Source organism: Berghia stephanieae, chromosome 12, assembly GCF_034508935.2.
Source record: "Berghia stephanieae isolate SIO BIC M18660-M18661 chromosome 12, UCSD_Bste_1.3, whole genome shotgun sequence".
Classification (NCBI taxonomy): Eukaryota; Metazoa; Mollusca; class Gastropoda; order Nudibranchia; family Aeolidiidae; genus Berghia; species Berghia stephanieae.
The window spans coordinates 33,805,781-33,829,780 of NC_088371.1; the positions used below are offsets into that span (position 1 = coordinate 33,805,781).

Genomic DNA, 24,000 nt, shown 5'->3' on the forward strand with positions numbered 1-24,000 from the left:
GATGTTTTTAAAGAAGGTTTTCTTTCCACAAATAAAATAACAGCCATAGCACGAGAGTATCTTTTTCACAGACACATTCTAAAATTCAATAGAAGGGGTGGTGCGGATAATGCTTTGGGGGGGGGGGGGGGGGGGGGGGATCTTTTTGTTAGAGTAGAGTTAGCCCTGTAAATGAGCTCTATAAAAATTGGCTGAGACTGAAACTGAACCTCATTGAAACTCTTCGTATCGTATCAGAAAAATCCAAAGAATCGAGATGAATAGTAAACAGCAAGCTCACTTGAGCAAAACAATGGCAGAAAACTAATTTACGTGGGAATTATTAAGCTACTTACAATTGTTTCTTATAATTAGGTACCCAACTCAGTGAAGAAACAGTCAACCAATTTGTTTACAACGTGAGGCAATCGAGATGTGCTTGTAGCAATCATATAACTTTCAATTTAAAGGGTGTCTTCATAATGCACTTCCGGCTTTCGCATTAAACTTTTTCATACTTTTAGGTTCTACCAAGTAAATGTGGTCAATTTTGGTTTGGACGAAACAGTGAAATTCATCGCTCGGCCGCTCACGAACAAGTTTGGAAAGTGAAAAGATAATTTCACGAAGGCTGTGTGAAAATACACTGGGGTGTGTTCAGACACGGCAATTCTAAGAAGCGTCGCTTAGCCTTGGCAATATATCCATCATAAATATAAACGGCCCTTGAGCTATGCATAGCGCTGAGGAACATTCCTAATTACTTCATGTCATTCGACTACGATCATGAATTCGTTCTTTCTTTTTCATTTCTTTCTTTCCTTTTAAAAAATATTTGAATTTGACGAATTGACTGATTTCATTTTAATGTACAGGTCTATAGAGTACCTGGTAAGGAGGGTGTCGGGACAGACAGAGGGGTGGTGGGGGGGGGGGGATCTTTTTGATACAGTAGAGTAGATGGTAAGGTGAAGGTCAAACTGTGGACAGTGGAAACTTACTCTATTTTTCAGCTCTTCAAATCTTGCCCTGCTTTCTCTTTTTTCTCCACCCATTTGTTCAGCTGAGGAGGCAGCACTTCCAGAAACAACTAGGATACAAAATGGGAGAAATGAAGGGAATTTCATTTTTGTTTTTTTCTTTAATAATTTTTTTTTTAATGTAAAAATAAGAGATAAAAAAACATTTTTTAAAAAGGATAAAGAGGGGCAGTATGGCCAAGCGGTACAGTCTTTGCTTCGTACCCGAAAGGTACTGAGTTTGAATACCCGCTGTGCTGTGTGGCCTGAGAAAGTGACCTCGCCCTGGCTCATTTGCGGTGCTGCACTGCAGCTGATGCCTGGGTTATTCCAGTCTTCCTTGGAATAGACCCTGAAGACAAATTTCCCCTATGGGATGAATAAAGGGAATTTGTATTTATTTCATAATTTGATACAGCATAACCATAAAGGATACTTTATCCACAATAACCAAAAACCAAGTAAAATGGGAATAAATTTTTTAAAATCTCGATTGTTTATCTAGCGTAACATCACTAAAGTTTAAGGTCATTTCAGCGCCAGTAAAAGGAAGATGATAGAGGAAAGTAGTCGATATGAAGTTGAAAGCACTGAAGAAAAAGGAAGACGAAGGGGCTGGATTAAATAAGAACAGAATATTCCACGACCAATCCACCGATATGCCACGTTTGACATGACCTAAACGTCCCAGCCAAACAAAGGATCCCGCTATGAAAGATACACTCAAATGTTTGCAAAGTACAAGATACAATAATCATAATTAATAATGACAATAGAACATAAAACAGTAACAGAGAGATAATTTACAAGGGAAAGAAAATATCATCTCTCAAAAACAAAGATACTACTCAGTTGACTGTCTCCATTCCAGCTAAGGATTCCCACCAGGACCAGGACATAACCAAGCAATCTCAATCACGAACAAATACAGAGAGCAACATGGGGAGGGAAAACAGATATGGGGAACAGAATATGCAGCAGGTGACCTCTTTCCCACAATGGGAGGTCAGAAGACCCCACCCAGCTTAAACACCCAAAGGTCAAAGACTAGGTTGTTTTCATGTAGGTACAAACCTTCCAGACAACACTTCTGAACCGACTACTGCGAAGATCTCCAGCCATGGCCTTCTCTTTCAATTTAAAGCATCATTCTGTCTGTTTGGCAAACAGCACATCCCATTCCAAGCTGCAAATGAGAAATAAAAATCACTTTTAAAAACAAAACCCAAAAAACCCCATTGAAATCCAGATAAAGCCAACACTGCTGGACCAGAAAGATTGGTTGTTGATTTTAAGCAAGGTTCACTCTATCATACCTGCCAACTTAAAAATTTCAAATTCAGTGAGAAATACAAAATTCATCAGTAATTAATGGTCAAATTTCAGTAATACTAAAGCAAACAAAAATAATGATAAATTCACCCTTTTATATATCTAAAATAATCTTACCATGTTATATAGAGGACAGCCTAATAAAATAATATTGGGGTTCTTTTCCTTACAAAAAGCTATCACACCGTTGTCTTTCCCTAGCATTGAGATTGTTTATTGAAATAATGAAAAAAAAAAAAATTAATTTAATTTAACGTTACAACCATTTGTATTATTTATATTTCTTCTATTTCCTTAAGTCCGTAATTGTCCTTACACTTCCTTAACAATTACGGACGGTCCGTGATAATAGGCAGGTGTACTCTATCCATCATGGTGCCAGCAGGAAGAAGTGCTGAAACCTGAAACTAAAATCTCAACACTTTGCCAAACCTGAAAATGTTCTTACTGAAAATGCAGTCTAAACTTACTCTTATTTCATCACCGTTTTTATACCATTATTAAATGATTACATAGCAAAGAGAGTTCCGGTTTCACGAATCTACCTCCATACACAGAAAAGGTGGCTGAATCACGTTTTCGAATTTTTACTGATGCTTTTAAGTTATTTTACTAAAAACATTGAAACCGGAGGTATTTGACTTTGAGATATCGCGAAACCGGAATTCCGGCATGAACCGGAAAACTGGCACCAATGGTTGGTTGTTGATTTTAAGCAAGGTTAACTCTAACCATTACCAATGGAACACACTTAGAAAGAACTGAAAATTTGAGACCTAAACAGGTGTTGACTTTAAGGAGAAGTTGATGTTAAAAAAAAAAACAAAAAAACTTGAGCTTTTATATAGAGCAATGTCCGTTAAACATGCTCAAAGCGCTTTACAAAGGGTCCCGGACCAACAGCAACAAGAAACGAGACGTGATGCCTGTTAGGCGATATTACAACGTTTTTTAAGACAGAAACAGCCAGGTACTCAATTTACACACCAAGTATTGAGAGAGAATATGAGTAAAGAGCATTTTCCAAAGATTCAACTATGCGCCAAGTGAGGCTCAAACTCAGGTCCTTCCGATCCGAAAGCGAGTGTAATACCATAAGACCACACACTGCCGACCCAGAAAGAATTTTGGACTTTAACCCAGGTTGACTTTATCCAGTATCAATGGAACACACTGAGGTCATGAACAGAGAATTTGGGACCGAAAGAGGTGTTGACTTTAAGCAAAAGTTGTCTTTAAGAGTGTTGACATTGTGCAGATTGTCTTTAAGAGTGTTGACATTGTGCAGATTGTCTTTAAGAGTGTTGACATTGTGCAGACTGTCTTTAAGAGTGTTGACATTGTGCAGATTCCACTGGAACTGGCCATGCTTTGTTGAAAAAAAAATATTGTGATTATGCCTTACAGGAATCACGTCTCGTCCTGAATGTTAAAAGATCGCTGTTGGCTTGTGACACCATGCAAAGGGAGTCTGAAGTGTTTTGAGCACATTAGGTGTAGATTGCAATATAAAAAAGAATACTACAAATAGAATGGCATGACAAAGTTAGAATACAGACCTATGGGAAATGACAGGCCGAGAAGAAATAGAGGTAGAAATTAAAGAGGAGGAGATGGAAATGGCTTGGCCACACACTGAGAAGGCCTGCAACAAATATTACCAGGCTCTTACATGGAACCTGCAAGGACAAGGAAAAGAGGGCGGCCTAGGAAGATGGAGGAGGGCATATGTTTGTTTTGTTTTGTTTTTAAGGGTTTTACGGCGCTTGCAACACATTTAGGTTATATCAGCACCAGTAAAAAGGAAGAAAATGGGATAGTAAAAAGTTATAGAATTACAATTAAAGCAGCCAAGAGAAAGTAAGACAAAGGGGAACTGGGAACAAATAGGGATCAGATGTAGATTCCAAGAGCATACCACCAATGTACTTAGTTTGAGATCACCTATAGGTCTCATCCGGACACAAACACAAAATCCAAAAAAGAGGAATACACTCAAATACTTACATTATACATTTTTTAAAAATATAATAATTCATAACAGAGAGATGATTTACAAGGACTCTGGCCTGGGCCAAGACAAAACCAAGTAATCTCATTCCAAGACAAAGACAGAAAGCATGTTGGAAAACTGATATAAGGGGATAGAAGACGTAGTATGTACCTCCCTGCCCACTATGGGAGGAGGAGGGCATAGATGGAGGATCTAAAAACTGAAGGTTTAACATGGAGAGAAGCTGAGAAGGTGGCACAAATTTGGACAAGATGGAGGGGATTCGTCGATGGCCTCTGCTCCAGCCGGAGTGAAGGGCCTAAGTAAATAAGCATTACAAAAAAAAAAAGCTCCAAAATGTTGAAATCGAATACCACTTTGAATACAGAATAATATCAATCATTATTTACATTTATTTTCTGAGACAAATCATAGGCCTGTTATAAAAAGCTACTGTTTTTAATTTTCTTACAAATTAATGGTGGTTGAGAAAAACAAGGCACATACCAATATTCTGGTAGTAAATTGAGTATATAATTTTTTTTTTTCATTTTGTTTATTTGTTTTTGTTTTTAAGAGTTTTACGGCACTTGCAACATATTTAGGTCATACCAGCACAAGTAAAAAGGAAGGAAATGGGATAGTAAAAAGTTCTAGAATTACAATTTAAGTACCCAAGAAAAGGGAAGACAAAGGGGAATAAAAATAAATAGGGAACAGATGTAGATTCCAAGAGCACACTATTAGTGTACTTTTTGAGATCGCCTAAAAGTCTTATCCTGACACAAGCACATGTCCCCACACATTTAGGTCATATCCGAGCCAGTAAAAAGGAAGAAAATGGGATGATAAAATAATTCTAGAACTACAATCAAAGCATTCAAGAAAAAAGTAAGACAAAGGAAATGGTTCAAATAGGGAACAGATGTAGATTTCAAGAGCATACCATCACTGTACTTAGTTTGAAATCACCTAAAAGTCTCATCCAAACACCAGCACAGGATCCCACGAAGATGAACACACTCAACTGTTTACAAGATTTGTTAAAAACAAAATTGTAACTATCAGTTCATAACAGAGAGATGATTTACAAGGAAAAAATTATCACCTCCTAAAACCAACTCAATAAATTTGACTGTTTCCCTCTCAGCCAAAAACTCAGGTAAGAGCCAGGACAAAACCAATTAATCCCACAGAAAGCAACTCAGAAAACAGAAATAGAAGGATAAAAGACACAGCAAGCAGACCTGCCAAATTGAAAACTTCAAATTTAGTCATTTTTATGTAAATGCTTTAGTAATTTGACAAGGAAATTCGTAATTTCTGATATTGTGTAGGAACAACCACATTATTATTATTATTATTATTATTATTATTATTATTATTATTATTATTATTATTATTATTATTATTATTATTATTATTATTATTATAGTAGTAGTAGTAGTAGTAGTAGTAGTAGTAGTAGTAGTAGTAGTAGTGGTAGAAGTTGTTGTTTTTTCTTCTTCTTCTTTCTTCTTCTTCTTATTATTATTATTATTATTATTATTATTATTTATTATTATTATTATTATTATTATTATTAATTATTATTATTATTATTATTATTATTATTATTATTATCATTATTATTATTACTTCTATTATTATTATTATTATTATTATTATTATTATTATTATTATTATTATTATTATTATTATTATTATTGTTATTATTATTGTTATTATTATTATTATTATTATTATTATTATTATTATTATTATTATTATTATTATTATTATTATTATTATCATTATTATTATTATTATTATTATCATTATTATATCATTATTATTATTATTATTATTATTATTATTATTATTATTATTATTATTATTATTATTATTATTATTATTATTATATTATTATTAAGTATTACTAAGAATTTAAAATTCGTAATTTTCCCAAAAATTTCGTATTTGGCCATGAAATTTTTCCAAAAATTCGTAAAATTACGAAAAATTCTTAAGATTCGGCAGGTATGAGCAAGTGACCTCCTGCCCACCAAGGAGACATAAAAGACTCCTCTCACGATGTGACTCCTCTGAGATTATTTCTAATTTCATAAATTTGAAATACCAATCCGATGCTAAGCTGTGGACTGTAAAAAAGAAAGGAACATAAATGATTATATCAGCTTCGAAAAAAAGAACACAAACTAACAAACATGGAACGTTCTGGGCTCAAAACCCTTCTGAAACCAATAACAAATACTACAAAGACATTAATAATATAATCATTTAAAAACCAGACGGACAGCAGGGAAATAGTTGGCAAGGCTGTCCACAAGTAATTTACGCAGCCCGAAATGTTATCTATTTGGTATTGTTAGGGTTTCCAATTCAGGAGGTAAGAATTTACTGAACTTTTACACTAACATAGAGACCAACCAACCCCTTTCTTCTGAGTGTTGAACTCCAGTTCTCTCCGATGGATCATATGACCTTGTCGCGGTCGGAGGGCTTGCGTGTCTCGATGATCGTAAGTGAGAGGCCAGACCAAGAATGATCTACAACGGTCAGCATCGTCAACAAGGAAGGAAGAAGGGAGGAAATCAACCGTCGAGTTCAGCTTCCCCTAGTCCACACCCTTGGGTGTGGGTGTTGTCCACGACGTGGGGGAGGGGTGAAAAGGGACTGACTCTCTACAGGACATCCTCCCGGATTCCCAACTTAGACCATCTGACCACGGGTAGATGGAGCTCGTCATCGGGGGACCGACAGCCATCTAAGAGAAGGACACTCTGAGCAAAAACCCGGACAGATGGAGTTCGTAAACGGGGGACCGCAATCCATCTAAGAGAAGGACACTCCGAACAAAAACCCGGACAGATCGAGTTCGTTAACAGGGGACCGCAATCGATCTAGGAGAAGGACACTCTGAAGCAAAACCGCCACTGCCTTGTGGACAGACCTTGGATGGTCAAAGGCTAAGGAAGCAAATCCTGAAAAACAGCACGCCGAAGACAGAGCAGCGGGGCCGGAAGGCGCAAATATCTCAGGAAACTGAAACTGCCACTGCATGCTTAAATCCCAATATGACACGTCACAATAATCAAATCCGATGTGGTGCGAAGCCCGTGGAATCCCGCCGGACGGGCCTAGTGCCGGGCCTCAATGGCCCACCCAAGCGATCTGGTGGTACCTTGACTTCATCTTGCGGAACCAGGGAGGAGGATCAAGGTTACATGCGACTGGAACACCAAACACAATTAAAATCCTCCAATGGAATGCTGAGGGCGTTGCGAAGAAGAAAATAGCCCTTGAAAAGAGACTCAAAGAGCAGGACATCAAAATTGCCTGCATTCAAGAAACTCACCTCACGGACAACATGAGATTTGCCATCCGAGGGTACCAGGTAATAAGGCATGATAGAAAGGATCACAAAGGAGGCGTGATGACATTAGTAAAAAACGACTACCCCACCGCAGGCATAAAAATTGATACACAAGAGCAATCAGAAATACAGCAAATTAAAGTATGTATCAGAAAGAAAGAACTCCTGATTTTTAACTGCTATTGCCCACCAAACAAAGAGCTTCATTTAGACAAGATAAAAATCCAGGAAGAAAGATGTCTGGTACTAGGGGACTTTAACAGTCACTCTCAAAGCTGGGGATATGGAGATATGGACAAACGTGGTGAAACAGTAGAAAACTGGCAAATTGAAACAAAACTTCAACTATTGTATGATGACGAAGATGAGGACACATATTTCTCAAGAGTGTGGAAAACCACATCTACCCCAGATCTTACGTTTGCCACAGATGATATAGCAAAGACGATAAATAGAACAGTACAGCCCCAACTGGGTGGTAGCGACCATAGGCCAATCATCACAAACCTCTATCATCAAAATGAAAACAAAACACAAACTATCCCAAGATGGAACTACAAAAGAGCAAAATGGGAAAGCTTTGAACAACTTACAGACAGCCACTGCAAAAACATAAACTGTAAAACCAAGAATGTCAACAAAAGTGCAAAAGAACTGACAAAGGCCATCCTAAAAGCAGCAAAAGAAAGTATCCCAAGGGGAGCAAGAAAAAATTATATACCACTCTGGACAGACGATCTTAATCAGTTAAGTAATGAAGTATCGGAAACAAGAGAAAAGGCTGAAGCAGACCCCTGTGATGACAATATTGCAGCATATAAAGAGGCAGAAGCTACCTTTAAAAAAGAAATGGCAACGACATCCAAAATGGCATGGAAAGAAAAAACGCATAGCCTTAACTTCGAAAAAGATGGAAATAAACTTTGGAAACTTACAAAAGCCCTAAATAGAGAACCGAATCACTACGCCCCTCCCGCTTTGGAAAAAGAAGGAGAACTTGTCAGTCCACAACAAGCTGCAGACCTATTCATGGAGCAGTTCAAAAAAATTAGTGACAACACAATAGAAAAAGAACTGAAGGAAAGGGTTAGAAAAGAATGCAGAAAACAAAAAAAGGAACTCAAGGAAGCCATAGATGAAGTAATGACAAAGAAGCTAACTATGGAAGAACTAGAAAGCTCTCTCAAAGTGTTAAAAACAAAGAAATCGCCAGGCCCAGACGAAGTAACAAATGAGATGCTTATCCATCTTGGAAAGACAGCGAAAAAGAAGCTATTACAACTCTACAACAGCACTTGGAAAACTGGTAAAATACCAGATATATGGAAAAAGGCTTTTATTGTCCCAATTAAGAAAGAAGGAAAACAAGCTAATGAAGCCGCAAATTACCGACCTATAAGTCTTACAAGCTGCATGTGCAAGCTGATAGAAAGAATGATCAACTCCAGACTGATGTGGTATCTTGAAAACTATAATGTGCTTATAAATGAACAAGCTGGTTTCAGAAGACACAGGAGTACTGAAAATCAAGTAACCTACATATCCCAAGAAATAGAAGACTCGTTTCAGGATGGAAAGAAAAAAATTGTGGTATGGGTGGACTTTGAAAAAGCATTCGACAAAGTGTGGAAAAAAGGTCTGGTATATAAACTACAAAAATCAAAAGTATCCCATAACATGCTCAACTGGATACAAAACTACCTAAAAACAAGAAAGGCAAGAGTAACAACACAAGGTCACAAAAGTAGAGAAGCAAAACTAAAACATGGAGTCCCACAAGGTGGAGTACTATCACCTACACTATTTCTTCTCTATGTAAATGATATAAGAGAAACACTATGTCGAGGAGTGAAAATGTCGATGTACGCAGATGACCTAGCTCTGATTAGCTCTGACCAAAACTTAATCAAGGCACAACACAGGATGCAAATCACACTGGATAATATCAAAGAATGGACTGACAACTGGGTGATGAAAATAAATGCAGTGAAGACAAAGTTCACAATATTTAGCCTCTCCCCAAAAGAGGAAAAAGCAAAGCTACGTATTGAAGACCATGAATTGGAAAAAGACGACGCACCAAAATACCTAGGAGTCCATTTTGACCCAAGACTAACATGGAAAAATCAAATCAGCAACAGTCAGAAAGTTGGGGTAAAGCGAACACAACTCTTGAAAAAACTAGCTGGAACAACTTGGGAGCTAGCTCTGATATACTGAAACAAACTTACACAGGATATGTGAGACCAGCGCTAGAATACGGGATATCTGCATGGGGAAACTGCTCCAAAACTCAAATGGAAAAACTGGACAAAGTGCAAAAAGGCAACATGAGGATAATAAGTGGAGGAATGAAATCGACACCGATTCATGCAATGGAAACCATAACAGGACTTACATCTCTATCAGAAAGAAGGGAATCAAAAATTTTGAAACAATACACAGACGTGAAAACAATGACAGATCAGCCTCTTCACGCTAGAGCGCAACAAAAGAAAACTAGGCGGCTGAAAAGATCCCACTTTATTGAAAGAGCCCAGCAAATTGAAAAAGATCACGAACTTGACGGAATAATGACCCAAAAATGCAAAGCAAATATCAGAGTACCAATTTGGAAAAGGCAAAATCACTTGAAAATCAAGACTTCCGTTGGTGACATTTCAACAAAACAAAACACGGCGAAGAAATCAAGAAGTCTGTACAGAAGTGCATAGATCAAAACTACCCTGAAAAAAAATGGACAAGAATCTATACAGATGGTTCATGCAATAAAGAACACACATGCGGGGGCCTGGGAGTGCACATCGAGTACACAAATGGTCAACAAAAGGAGATCAGCAAACCGACTGGTACTCGCACTTCAATCTACAAGTCAGAGGCAGATGCAATCCATGAAGCTGTTAAGCAAATCCTCTCAGAAAATGAAAAACCAAGACACATAGTGATTTTAACAGATGCTAAGAAAATTCTGGAGGATATAATGATGTCCTTTGCGGATGATATAGACGCCTTGGTGGAAGACCTCATGAAGCTAAGCAAGTTTACCAACATGGTACTGCAGTGGATTCCAGGACACTGTGGGATACTTGGAAATCAGATCGCTGACCAACTGGCAAAGGCAGGCAGTCGCATGCAGCAACCCTCCCCAATGTACTCAACAGGAGAAATTAACAAAATGGCCAAATTTATCCAGTCTCAGAGATGGAGAGAGAAGCACCCAGAATACAACATGAATGACCCAATCAAGGTGCTCGACAGAAAGGAACAGGTCATCATCTTCAGACTGAGAACTGGACACAACCAGTTAAAGGAACATATGTGGAGGATGTCCAGAGCAGATGCCTCTGGACAATGTGACTGCGGACTTGAAAATGAAAATGGACATCATGTCCTAATGGAATGTCCAAAGTACAACCAGTTGAGAAGGAACTTCTGGCCTGACCCAACCCCATACTCAAAGAAGCTGTACGGCAGTGAGGACGACCTCAGGACCACTGTGGGCTTCATTCACCAGACCGGACTGACCATGTGACGTGACGGGAACGAAGAAGAAGAAGAAGAAGAACTCCAGTTAAAAAGACATTATGTACTACTTACTGTTTACTGTTTAGCAGATGATTGGAAAATATATGGAAAATTGACAACCTTGTGTTTTGTTCTTTTTTTTTTTTTATTTAAGGTGTTCTGTTTTTGTTTTTAAGGGTTTTACGGCGCTTGCAACACATCAAAGTCATATCAGCGCCAGTAAAAAGGAAGAAAATGGGATAGTAAAAAGTTCTAAAATTACAATTAAAGCACAAAAGAAAAGGTAAGACAAAGGGAATTGGTTCAAATAAGGAATAGATGTAGATTCCAAGAGCACACCGTCAAATAATTAGTTTGAGATCACCTAAAAGTCTCACCCAGACACAAGCACAGGTCCCAACTAAGAGGAATACACTCAAATGTTTACCAATCACATAATATAATATTTAGACTAAACATAATACAATGCATAAAAGAGAGATGATTTACAAGGAAAACAATATCCTCTCCCAAAACTACAACTATACATTCGACTGTTTCCCTCCCAGCCAAGGAACTCCGGCAAGGATCAGGACAAAACTAAGTAATCTCATTCCAAGACAATGACAGGATACAATTGGAAAACGGGTATGGGGGATAGAAGACACAGCATGTACCTCCCTGCCCACTATTAAGGTGTTCTACTCATTTAAGTTCATGACTAAATACCAACCTATATGAGTGAGACAGACTGGCCGGAGGCGGGGAAGATGCTCCCTCCTGAACGTCCAGGAAATCCCAGCTACCACTGTGACCGTCTTGATCAGGCTTGAAGCAGTTGATCCCATTGGGGTTGACGCTATCGTTTTCTGAATGAGGACAGCAAAATGTTGAGCTTTTTTTTTTTTTGTATATAGTGCAATATCCACTAAACGTACTCAAAGCGTTTTACAAAGGGTTCCTGACCAACAGCAACATGTAACATGTAGAACGAGACATGCCACCTGTTAAGCAATATTACAATTTTTTTTTCTGAAAGAGACAACACTGTTAACGGCCAGGTACTCATTTTACACCCAAGTACGGTGAGAGAGTGTGAGTAAAGAGCCTTTTTCAAGGACTCAACTATGCGCCGAGCGAGGCTCGAACCCAGGACCTTCCAATCCCAAAGCGAGCGTCATACCACTAGACTACATAGCCTAATCAGACGTTATATGTACTGATATAAGTTATTATGATAAGGAATGATAATAATGACAATAATAGTGTCTTGTCCCAAGAGGCAATTGCTGTTTAGTTACAAATTACAGCTGTTTAAATTTATTTTTAAACAAACAAAAAAAATCAACACACACACACACACACACACACACTCTCTCTCTCTCTCTCCTCCTCTCTCTCTCTCTCTCTCTCCTCCTCTCCTCTCTCTCTCTCTCCTCTCTCTCTCTCTCTCTCTCTCTTTCTCTCTCTCTCTGTGCGTTCATTAAAAAAACTTTTTAACTTGAGCTAAATATCCACTAAACATGCTGAAAGCGCTTTACAAGAATTCCCCAGCCAACAGCAACACTTAACACATAGGACGAGACATAAAACCTGCTAGGCGATATCACATTTCTTTCTGAAATAGACATTGATGTTAATGTCCAGGTACCCATTTCATGCCTGAGTATGGTGACAGAATGTGAGTAAAGAGACTTTTCAAGGACTCAGCTATGCGCCAAGGAGAGAATAAAATATCAATTCACAAAGTCACAAACAGGACATGAACTTTCTCCATGAAGAGTTGCAAAATCTAAACCCTCTATACAAGTATTTCACTCAAAAAATGTCACTATGAAAAAAATGAAGTCTGAACAGCGCAGTTTTTTATGTGTGTGTGTGTTGTTTTTTTTTGTTTTGTTTTAAAGGGTTTTACGGTGCTTGCAAAACATTTCGGTCATATCAGCACCAGTCAAAAGGAAGAGAATGGGAGAGTAAAATGTTCTAGAATTATAATTAAAGAACCCAAGAAAAAGTAAGACAAAGGGAATTTGTTCAAACATGGAACAGATTTAGATTCTAAGAGCACACTATTACTGTACTTAGTTTGAGATCACCTTAATGTCTCATCACTAAGAGGAACACACTCAACTGTTTACAAATCATATATATGTAAAACAAAATAATACAATGCATAACAGAGAGATGATTTATAAGACAAAAAAAAAAATCATCTCCCATAACTTTTAACTATACATTTAACCGTTTCCCTCCCAGGGCCAGGACAAAACCAAGTAATCTACTTCCAAGACAAAGACAGAAAGCATGTTGGAAAACAGATATTGGGGGATAGAAGATACAGTAGGTGCCTCCTTATCCACTATGGGAGATCAGAAATCCCACCCAGACACAGTAAGTGCCCCCCCCCCCCCCCTCTGTCCACTATGGAAAGTCAGGAACCCCACCCAGACATAGCAGTTTAAACCTCTTCAAGAAAAAAAAAGTACACTGTTCCGCTTAGCATCATTAGATCCCGTTACCTCGGCATTCCTTGAAGGAATATAGATAATCCATCAAACAAACGTCTGATGTCAACAGGAATCACTCATGTTGTCACAGTGAGATGTGATTGCCGAGGCATTCCATGAAGGAATACAGATAATCCACCAAACAAACGTCTGTTGTCAACAGGAATCACTCGTGTTGCCCAAAGTCAGCAAATTGGGGGTTAAGTTAATAATCTTGACCGAGGCAAAATAAATGTAAGCACCTGTAGCAGGCTGAAACCCCCAGACTTTCCAGGTCACAGTGCAATGCCTTAACCACTTGGCAAGTAAACTTCTAATTAGAAAATGACGCTCTTCCATGCAAACAAATGTCTGATGTCAAAAGAAATCATCCAATGTTCTCCAAAGAGAGCAAATTGGGGGTTAATCTAAGCACCCGTAGCAGGACTCAAACCCCAGACTTTCCATGTCACAGTGAAATACCTTAACCATTGGAGGTAAATAATCTAAGCACCCGTAGCAGTACTCAAACCCCAGACTTTCCATGTCACAGTGCAATACCTTAACCATTCAGCCACCTCAACCCCCCCCCCCCCCCCATTAACCTGTAAACAGTGATGAATCCTCACCTATCAACATTGGTGATAGTGCACTGAGATAGAAGAAGAGAACATCAAATAAAAAGGTGACGCAGATCAACAAACATCATCTCGACTCACATACCTTTGTTTTCTAGCCCTGGGTCTGCTGACTGATAGTTGTCAAGTGTGCTAAGGATGTCTTCCTTGCTCACACCGGATATCTTCAACTTACTAGCCATTCTGAGCTAGTGCTTATCCTCTCTGTTTATAAATATGCTGTTGAGAAAAATATTATGACTGATGATGTACGTTACAACTTGTCATACATACAGTATTCGCTGGATTCTAGCATGCTCTCAGTAGAAGCCAAACAGTGTGCTAGAATTCGAGTGTGCCAAAATCTGATGCTCATGAGAGGCAATGACTTATTATAATTATATAGATAAAATTTGCCAGCTCTAGCTTGCTGCATTGCAGAGCAAAAATCTGGCGAGTACTGTATATCTCAATATACTTCAAAGTTATTGTTTAAACAAGCATAGTTGTCCGTTCAATATGTTAGGTGCGTTCTGTGGATCCAATCAAGTAGTAATAGTGGTAGTAGTGGTAGTGTTGGTGGTGGTAGAAGAAGTAGTTTGTAGAAGCCATCTGCAGAATTCATAATATTTGATGGATCTCAGCGCTTTTTGTGAATCCACAGAACTCGCAATAATCAATCAAGTATTACGCATTCTGTAGATCTGCAAGTCGACAGAATGCACCTAACAGTAATATATTCAAGTTGGAAAACAATGCTTATTATCCTCTTGCGAATATAAAGCGTTGTTTTTGTCAACTGCGATAATTTGTGATGATAACTCTGAATCAAACCATTTTGAGAGTGGTCTAAATTTACCCCCATGACAGGTTCTATTTGCATTTGATGTCTTATTGTTTTGATTAAATGGTATGAGCCATGCAAAAGGATCTATATATACATTACACACTGATAAATCAATGACAATGACAGCCTTATTGTTCCTCTATTCTTATCATATACTTAACCAAGTCATTAGGGGGGGGGGGAACGAAATTCCTAATGTACAATGGAATTTGGTCTATTGAACTATTGAAATAGGAATATTGATCGCTTATGACTTTTGTCTTTAGCTTTCTTTCTTTATTTTTTTCTCTCTAACCAGGGAGATGGCTGGGTATCTTCGTGGGTTTTTGACGTAATTTACAATAATTCAATGTGTCGTGTACTGTATTGCTACTCTAGCTCTTGCTACTCTGTGCGATGTCTTTTTTACGCTGAACAAGTAAGCATTTTACTGAAATGTATTATTGACATTTGTGATAAAGCAAAAGTAAAAGAGTTTATTGTGGTTTAGGTGAACAAGTGTAATTTTACTGAAAATGTATTATTATTGACATTTGTAAAGCAAAAGTAAAAGAGTTTATTGCGGTTTATGTGGAAATGTGAATATAACAGCAACCACATGATTGGGGTCAGAATTACAAATGTTTTGCGTGATTTTTTATGATCGATATTGTAATAGTGAATAATATAGCATCATCATCAATCATAGTAGACCACAATACACGTAACACATTGGCCTGGACAAGGACAAGACCACGTCTCATACTACTCTCACTCCAATTCAATAACTTGCCGATAAGGTATCCCATTCAAAATAGTAACATCTGGCGTATCCGTCAAAAACCATTTAAAGCCACTTAATCTAACAACAGTATGGACATGGATCAATCGTTACACTTCAGATATTGATTCTTTCTCTCTCTCTCTCTCTCTATTTTTTGTTTTTTTTACTTTTTTTTTTTTTGCAAATGTTTCATCTTGTGAGCTGCGGTGAATCACTATTTCCGGTGTAAACAATGGGCAACAGGCCATTGGCAATGACAAGACCAAACAAAAGGATCGTTTTTGTTCATATAATCTGAGCAATGCCAAATTGTGAATGCAGGAAGATATGATATCCTCAAAAATGAACTAAAATAACTGTTGCATACCTAAGTTGTGCCATTACACTCTATAAACTAGAGGAAAATATGCAACGCAGTCCGCTCCCACAAAGAAGGCCAAAGTAGTCAACAAGTCACATGACCAGTCACATGACATAATATTATTATAACAAGTTTTGACGTCTGCTGTTTTTTCCAAGTTGTTTGTATTTGAGTGGCTTTTTAAAATATCTACAAGGTCTCGCACCTGAAAGTAAATGAAGTAGATATTTCTGAGGCACTGTTTAGACGTACGTAATAATGCGTATGCAGCCACAATGAAATTTGCTATGCGCACGTAATAAGGTTCTGTGTCTCCTAATTGATACACATAATGTCTGAAAAGTATTTTATTTGCATAGATTGCTTACGTATTTATTTTTTAATACTGAAATGAACATAAAAGTAGAAATAAATCTTTATATTCTTAAGGTTCTGATTTGGAGAAAAGGTGAAAATGGAAAGGCGTCAGGTTGGAAACTATACACCTAATTGACGTTTCGGGTGTAGCCCTTCGTCAAGAAAACAATAAAGAAAGGAAACGTGAAAACAAATTTAAAAATAAAACGAAATGTATTTAGAATTGTAGCGTGTGTACTCCTTAGTGTGGTCTTAGTACATAGGCTACAATCCTCACTACCTTTTGTTTTATTTATTTTCAACTCTACTTACGAAGGGTTTACACTCGAAACATCCGTTGATTGTACCTACTGTTTCCATCTTAATCCTCTCCATTTTCACCGGTTTATTATTATTATTATTATTATTATTATTATTATTATTATTATTATTATTATTATTATTATTATTATTATTATTATTATTATTATTATTATGATGATTATTATTATTATTATTATTATTATTATTATTATTATTATTATTATTGTTGTTGTTGTTGTTATTATTATTATTGTTATTATTATTATTATTATTATTATTATATTATTATTATTATTATTATTATTATTATTATTATTATTATTATTATTATTATTATTTATTATTATTATTATTTATTATTATTATATTTAATTTTGAAATCTTTTTTTGCTTAAATTTTAAATGGTTGGTGGATTCCACTGTCATAATACCAGAAACATCTCATGTTCCCTGTTTGAACCAGGTCGTTGGGTCTGCTTGCTCTTTCTTGGGTGCTTTTAACTACAATCTAAAAAGTAATAAATAAACATGAATATAACAGTTTCAAATTTAAAAAAAAAAAAAAAATTGATGCACACTGGGATTAAATAAACACAGAAAATGTATTTAGAAATATCAATGATATTTATGATAATGATTTTAAAACGATATTTTATTGGGATGAACAAGATTTATGAAATTAAAATTAAATGTGAAGTTAGAAAACTGGAGTCAAAATATAATATTGCGAAGAGGACAAGGGAAATAACAACAGATGTCCAATGTTTCGAATTTTTGCGATTGCTCCCCTTGACTGATATCGAGAGTCTGCGCTTTCCTTCTACAAATAGAACAGGCGAATCGTTTTAATTTCAAACATGTCTATTTAATAATTGTAGTTTATCCACTTTTGGAAATTTACATTGAGTTTATTGCCATAGACTAATGGATTTCAAAAAATAATTGCGCAAAATTATAATAAAACGGAAATTCATAGCCACGATGACAGAAGTAAATCAACAAAACAACAAAAATCTCTTATACCTTCCAAACTCTCTCTCTCTCTCTCTCTCTCTTCTCTCTCTCTCTCTCTCTCTCTCTCTCTCTCTCTCTCTCTCTCTCTCTCTCTCTCTCTCTCTCTCTCTCTCTCTCTCTCTCTCTCTCTCTCTCTCTCTCTCTGTGTGTGTGTGTGTGTGTGTGTGTGTGTGTTTGTTTCACTCACTCGCTCACTCCTTCACGCGCGCACACACACACACACACACACACACACACACACACAAACACACACAACGTTCTTTTTCTCTCATTTACAACTTCGATTGTAGTTTAAACCATACATCTATAATTATAATTTCTATTCACTGCCATTATCTACTTATCAGAACCAGAAACCAACTTCGCTCTAGCCCTTTTTGTGTTGTGCATGACGTAGATGTCTTTTGTAGTTGTTCCAGGTGAGTTTACACAGTGTGTTACTGATGCTTGGATTTGGTGGGAGGAATGTGCATCTCAGGTCTTCAGGAGGGCGACAGTCAATCAAAAACAAATGAGCTTTTTATATAGCGCGATATCCACTAATAAATGTGCTCAAAGCGCTTCACAAGGGGTCCCCGGTCAACTGCAACATTTAATAATATAGAACGTGAAATGACGCCTGTTAGGCGATATTACAATTTTCCGGACAAAGACAACACTGTTAACGGCCTGGTACTCATTTTACACTTGAGCACGGTGAGAGAATGTGAGTAAAGAGCCTTTTCCAAGGACTCAACTATGCGCCGAGCGCGAGGCTCGAACCCAGGACCTTCCGATCCGAAAGCGAGTGTAATACCACAAGACCACATAGCCGCACAATCAAGTGGTGTGTTACTGTTTCATTGAGATGTTGACATAAGGGACACGAAGGGGACGTGTCTTTTCTAATAGGGAAGAAAAGTGTGATGTCAAAAAGTAGGTTCCTATTTCATTGGAAGTGTAAAACCACTCCTTCGGAGGACTGGATTCATGCCTCATATAATTGATTTTCTGGTGTAAGAATGGTGGCATCTTATTTTATAGTCTAAATTATATGCTGGACGTCAATGAAGATCATCCATCCTCGCTGTTTTTACGTCCCGTAATCATAAGAATCTGCCTATAGGGAATGAGATTAGCGGAAGAGTAGTGTCCCTTGATTGGACGTCACCCATAGTCTGTGACGTCACCGACGGAAAAGTTATTAGAGAGAGAACGTCATTTTGGTTGTGCGCATGCGTCTCTCATTCTCGCGGCACGCTACTCTTCCGCTAATCTCATTCCCTATACGTCCTGCTACTGAAATAGTTATGCCACCTTTATATAACCTATTCATTTGTAGTTCTCCGAATGACTGGTTGCATACACACTCCCAAGGATTAATGAATCAAAAGTATAGGGTTTCTTCCCTATTTTGCTTATATTATTTAAATGGCTAGCGGATTTCACTGTCATAAAACCAGAAATGTCTCCTGTTCCCTGTTTGAACTAGTTCATTGTGTCTTGCTTTTTCTTTGGTGCTTTTAACTACAATCTATAGAGCAGTATAATTAGGTGCCCCAAACGTAAACAATAACAAGTTGCTAGTGATTTTCGTCAGGGACCGGAAAAATTTACGCACAATATAGGTCTCCCAATTTTGTAGTTTGAGTTGTAGGCAATACACTTTCAGTTTTGAAAATATGTTTACATAAAATCTAACAGTTGCAGAAATAATAATATAAGACTAAATTATTCTGAAAATCAGGCTCCGAATAATTCTCGTTTTGTTCACACCAGCGCAATAATTTGCTCTGTTCTAAAAATAGATAGACTGTAACTTTTGATAAATTTTACCTTTTGTTCCATAATATATCCATATCTAGACATTATTTGATGCATGATCGAGTATTTATGAATATGTGCTTCTTTTGCCACCTAGCAGCTAAATTTTAAAGGTTATTTTTTTCTATAATTTACATTGGAACTTGAGCTGTCAAGACAGGAACATGTGGTTTGCCATGTGCTTCTAGACCTTTGTTTACGTTTGGGGCACCTAATTATACTGCTCTATAAAGTAATAAATAAACATGAATAAACAGCTTCAATTTTTTTAATGAAATACCAAACACGGAACGTTTCAGCCAACAGCATTAAAAAAAAACAAAAAAAAAAAAAAACAATGAAAGCATAAATAAACATTACTAAAAAATAGATCGATGGCACAGAAATATTTCTCAATCTTCGACCGGAAGGTCCTGGACCCGTATTAATGAACGAGGACTAAATTTAGTAATTTACAAATCTAGTAAATGACTAGCTAGTCTTAAGCTCAAGCGAAGCAAGTGCCTAAAAAATCGGATTTCATGAATGCTTTCTAGTATCGGACTAGCTAGTCTCTTGCCTAGAAGTGGGCGTTGTAAGGACGGTGACTAATTCGGCTATTTTGCGCGGGTAACATCAGCTCTCTACTACACCAAGGCAGGTAAGATACACCCACTTGCATACTTACAACGCAAAAGATTTTCAAAGAGGAAATTAGAAACACACGTGATATTGACTGTCGACTGTAATAGACTGCAATGATGTCATCGTCGGCTGTCAATTCTATATTTAGGCCAATGGCAGTTTCATTGAGACGACGAACATCGAGATTGAAACTCAAAGAAATTGAACGAAAAAAAAAACCAAAAAAAAAACCCAACAAATGATTACACAAAAGAGAAAATGTGTTCTGAATAATCACATTATTTCAGTCAATTGCAATGTCAACAGAATAACTTTTGTCTCCATTATACTTTCTAATATTATTTTTTTGTTCTTTGACGCAAACCCTTTGATTTCGGGGTCTTTTGTTCACTCTCAACTCACAAACTGATAGATTCCGTTTTTTTTTTTTTAAAAAGTTCTTACTCACAAAAATGTGTACTTTCGATAATCTGCACTTATCTTAAAGTTTTTTAAAGCCAGTATCAATGACTACAGGACACTTTTTGCCTCTGTCATTCGTAACCGGTGTATTTTCTTTCCGAATCGAAGCGCACTCAATCTAAAAATAGTTGTTATCTTGTTGACGCTATGACGTCTCCTAGGAACTAGACTCAGACTAAAGCATAAAGTCTTGCCTCAGCAAATGACTAAAACTTGGCCAAACTTAGTCCGAAGGTGCCATGATTTTAGTCCCGGACTTGCTCAGTCAGCTCAAATGAAAACCGATTTTTTTCAAGTCATTGACTAAAGTTAGAGATAGTCAGAGACTAAGCGCTAGTCCGCGTTCATGAAAACGGCCCCTGGTTTCCAGCCTCGCTCGGCGCACAGTTGAGTCCTTGGAAAATGTTTGCTCACATTATCTCACCGTAGTCAATGTGTAAAATGAGTACGTGGTCATAAAAAGCGCAGTCCCTGTCGAAAAATTGTAATATCGTCCAGCTGGCGCCATGTCTTGTCCTAGATGTTAAATATTACTGTTGGCACGAGACCACATAGCCTCAGACTATGAGGCACATGACGTGTACCCTACCTTTCAAAAAGTTAATACAGGCAACACCAGCATAAAACTCCCTGATTACATACCCCCCCCCCCCCCCAAAAAAAAAAAACAAAAACAAAAAAAAAGAAAAAACAAAACAAACAAAAAAAACCCCACACTAACTAGAGGACACGACAACAATTATTAATTCATTCAAACATCAAGAAGAGACACCCATCCACACTCTTTTTGTTCGTCTGCCGTTCGTTTATGGAATGATCTCCCTCATGAAACAATATAGATTTTACAAGGGTCTTTGAGTTTGAGGCATGGGAAAAATACCAAATATTGAAATGGTATTTTGAAATAATCTCTCTCTCTCTCTCTCTCTCTCTCTCTCTCTCTCTCTCTCTCTCTCTCTCTCTCTCTCTCTCTCTCTCTCTCTCTCTCTCTCTCTCTCTCTCTCTCTCTCTCTGCGTGTGTGTGTATGTGTGTGTGTGTGTGTGTTTCTGTGTCTGTGTGTTTTTAAATTAATAAAAGTGAACTAGTCTAGATCTTCTTCTTAGTTTGAAGCAAATACAACGACCAAGAAAAAGAAGACACCCTTCTTATTCGGGTTAAGGCAGCCAGCGCCATCTTGGCGATTCTATTCTAATGCTGCTCTGAAGTCTGTAGAATACAGTCTGATGACGGATATATGAAGCTTCCATGTTGGGCGCGAAGGCAATTTAATTTTCTTCTGGGAGGCTCTTCCATTCCTTTGCTGTTTCGGGGAAAAACTCAATTGCCTGTGAGATGTTTTTTTTTTTGTTGTTTTTTTTTTTTTAGACAGGAATATTGTATGTCAGTGGATGTGTTGTATGAACGCTATGTCGCGGGTGGAAAGTTTAGGCTGAAACTTGGATGTAATGTTAATTTGACCGTGGTGATATTAATGTGTACAAGTTAAGACATAGAAAACCGTCATATTCGTGACGAAACAGACAATGCATGTATTTGATCTTATTCTGATTTCTTTTGTAACATCACAAAATTTGAAGAAATATTTATGTTATAGTTATGAGACAAAGACACTAGAAAAGAAACTCAGAGCATTTGAGATGTGGACCTATAGAAGAATTGCAAGGGTATCCTGGAAGGAAAAGAAAACAAATCATCAAGTACTCCAAACTTTAGGAATAACATCAACAACGATCATTGCAACTATTAGAAAGAGGATAACCCGATATTTCGGCCACAACAGAAGGCACGACTCACTACAGAAGACCATTGCAGAGGGAAAGATAGATGGCAAGCGTGGTCGAGGACGAAGAAGGACATGCTGGCTTGGAAATGTCGCAGCGTGCGTAGGAAGCCCCATAAATCAATGTGCGAAACTCGCAGATGAGAGAGAGAGAGCTGGCGAACCATGATCTCCAACGTCGTGTCCGACATGGAACATCGGTAAAGGTAAAGATAAAGTTATAAGAACTTAATGTTGAGTTGTAAAGCTTTTTGTGCTCAACAAAATTACGTATGATAATGATAGGTATTTATTGCTCTCGTTTGAGTTTTAAAATTCAATTTTATGTTATGTGGCATAAATAACAATGTGAAATTGAATTTAATCTTCAATTTAATAAACGAAAACAGATAATGTGGACGTTTCGGGTTTCCCCTTTATCAACAAAACAGGATGAATGAATCATGAAGCATTACAGATAACATGAGATAATATGATAATGGCGTTGTTGTTTTCGTTTGCTAGATTGAAGCTTACACTTACAGTCAATTTCACATTGTTATTTATTTCTTCGAGCTTCGAGCAGCAACGTTTACATTTGTTAGATGGGCATGATGTTTCGGGGAAAACCCGGGAAAAAATGATCGGTATTGCTTTTTAAAGCAATTATATAGTGCAATATCCACTTAATGTGCTCTAAGAGCGTTACAAAGTGTCCCTAGCCGACAACAACACATGAAGGACAAGATATGACTCCTGTTGTTAGGCGATAATATGATTTATTGGGGATGGGGGGGGGGGGGGGTTCGACAGAGACAAAGCTGTTAAAGACCTTGTGCTATTTTACCCGTCAGTACGGTGAGAGAATTTGAGTAAAGAGCCTTTTCCAAAGACTCAACTATACACCACTCAGAGCGGGACTCGAACACAGGACCTTCCGAATCGAAGGCTATGTGGTCTTGTGGTATGACACTCGCTTTCAGATCTGAAGGTCCTGGGTTCGAGCCTCGCCCGGCATAGTTGAGTCCTTGAAAAAGGCTCTTTACTCACTTTCTCTTGCAGTACTCGGGTGTAAATTGATGAGTACCTGGCCGTTAACAGCGTTGTCTATGTCAGAAAAAATGGTAATATCGCCTAACAGGCGTCATGTCATGTCTCGTTCTACATGTTACTTGTTGCAGTTGGTCAGGGACCCTTAGTAAAGCGCTTTGAGTACATTTAATGGATAGTGTGCTTATAAACTCTCAAGTGTCATATCACTGGACCATCCAGCCTTACCACTACGAGTAACTTGTTTTATAAATCTATTATTTGACGGGAATGTTCAACAAACGTCTTCTTGCATGTGCAATAATTTATTTATTTATTTATTTTTTAGATTTATTTATCTATTTATTTAT

The 24,000-nt window shown here is 37.4% G+C and overlaps 2 protein-coding genes across 9 annotated transcripts in view; one reads left to right on the forward strand and one right to left on the reverse strand.

Moving 5' to 3' along the window:
• LOC144958412 (TBC1 domain family member 5-like) overlaps positions 1-16,368 on the reverse strand; it is a 104,158-nt gene extending 87,790 nt beyond the window's left edge. For 5 of the 8 annotated variants that reach the window (XM_078890424.1, XM_078890426.1, XM_078890427.1 and 2 more), the window contains exons 1-2: positions 16,284-16,368; positions 14,413-14,546 (exon numbers count right to left, since the gene is read on the reverse strand). In XM_078890424.1, coding sequence (XP_078746550.1) covers positions 14,413-14,509 — 97 coding nt within the window. In that variant the 5' untranslated portion in view covers positions 14,510-14,546; positions 16,284-16,368. Of the gene's footprint in view, positions 1-14,412; positions 14,547-15,925; positions 16,122-16,283 lie in introns of those variants that run through there. The other 3 variants (XM_078890428.1, XM_078890425.1, XM_078890422.1) reach the window with 2 other exon arrangements.
• LOC144958415 (uncharacterized) overlaps positions 1-24,000 on the forward strand; it is a 66,428-nt gene that overhangs the window by 15,999 nt on the left and 26,429 nt on the right. The gene's annotated exons all lie outside the window — the stretch shown is intronic.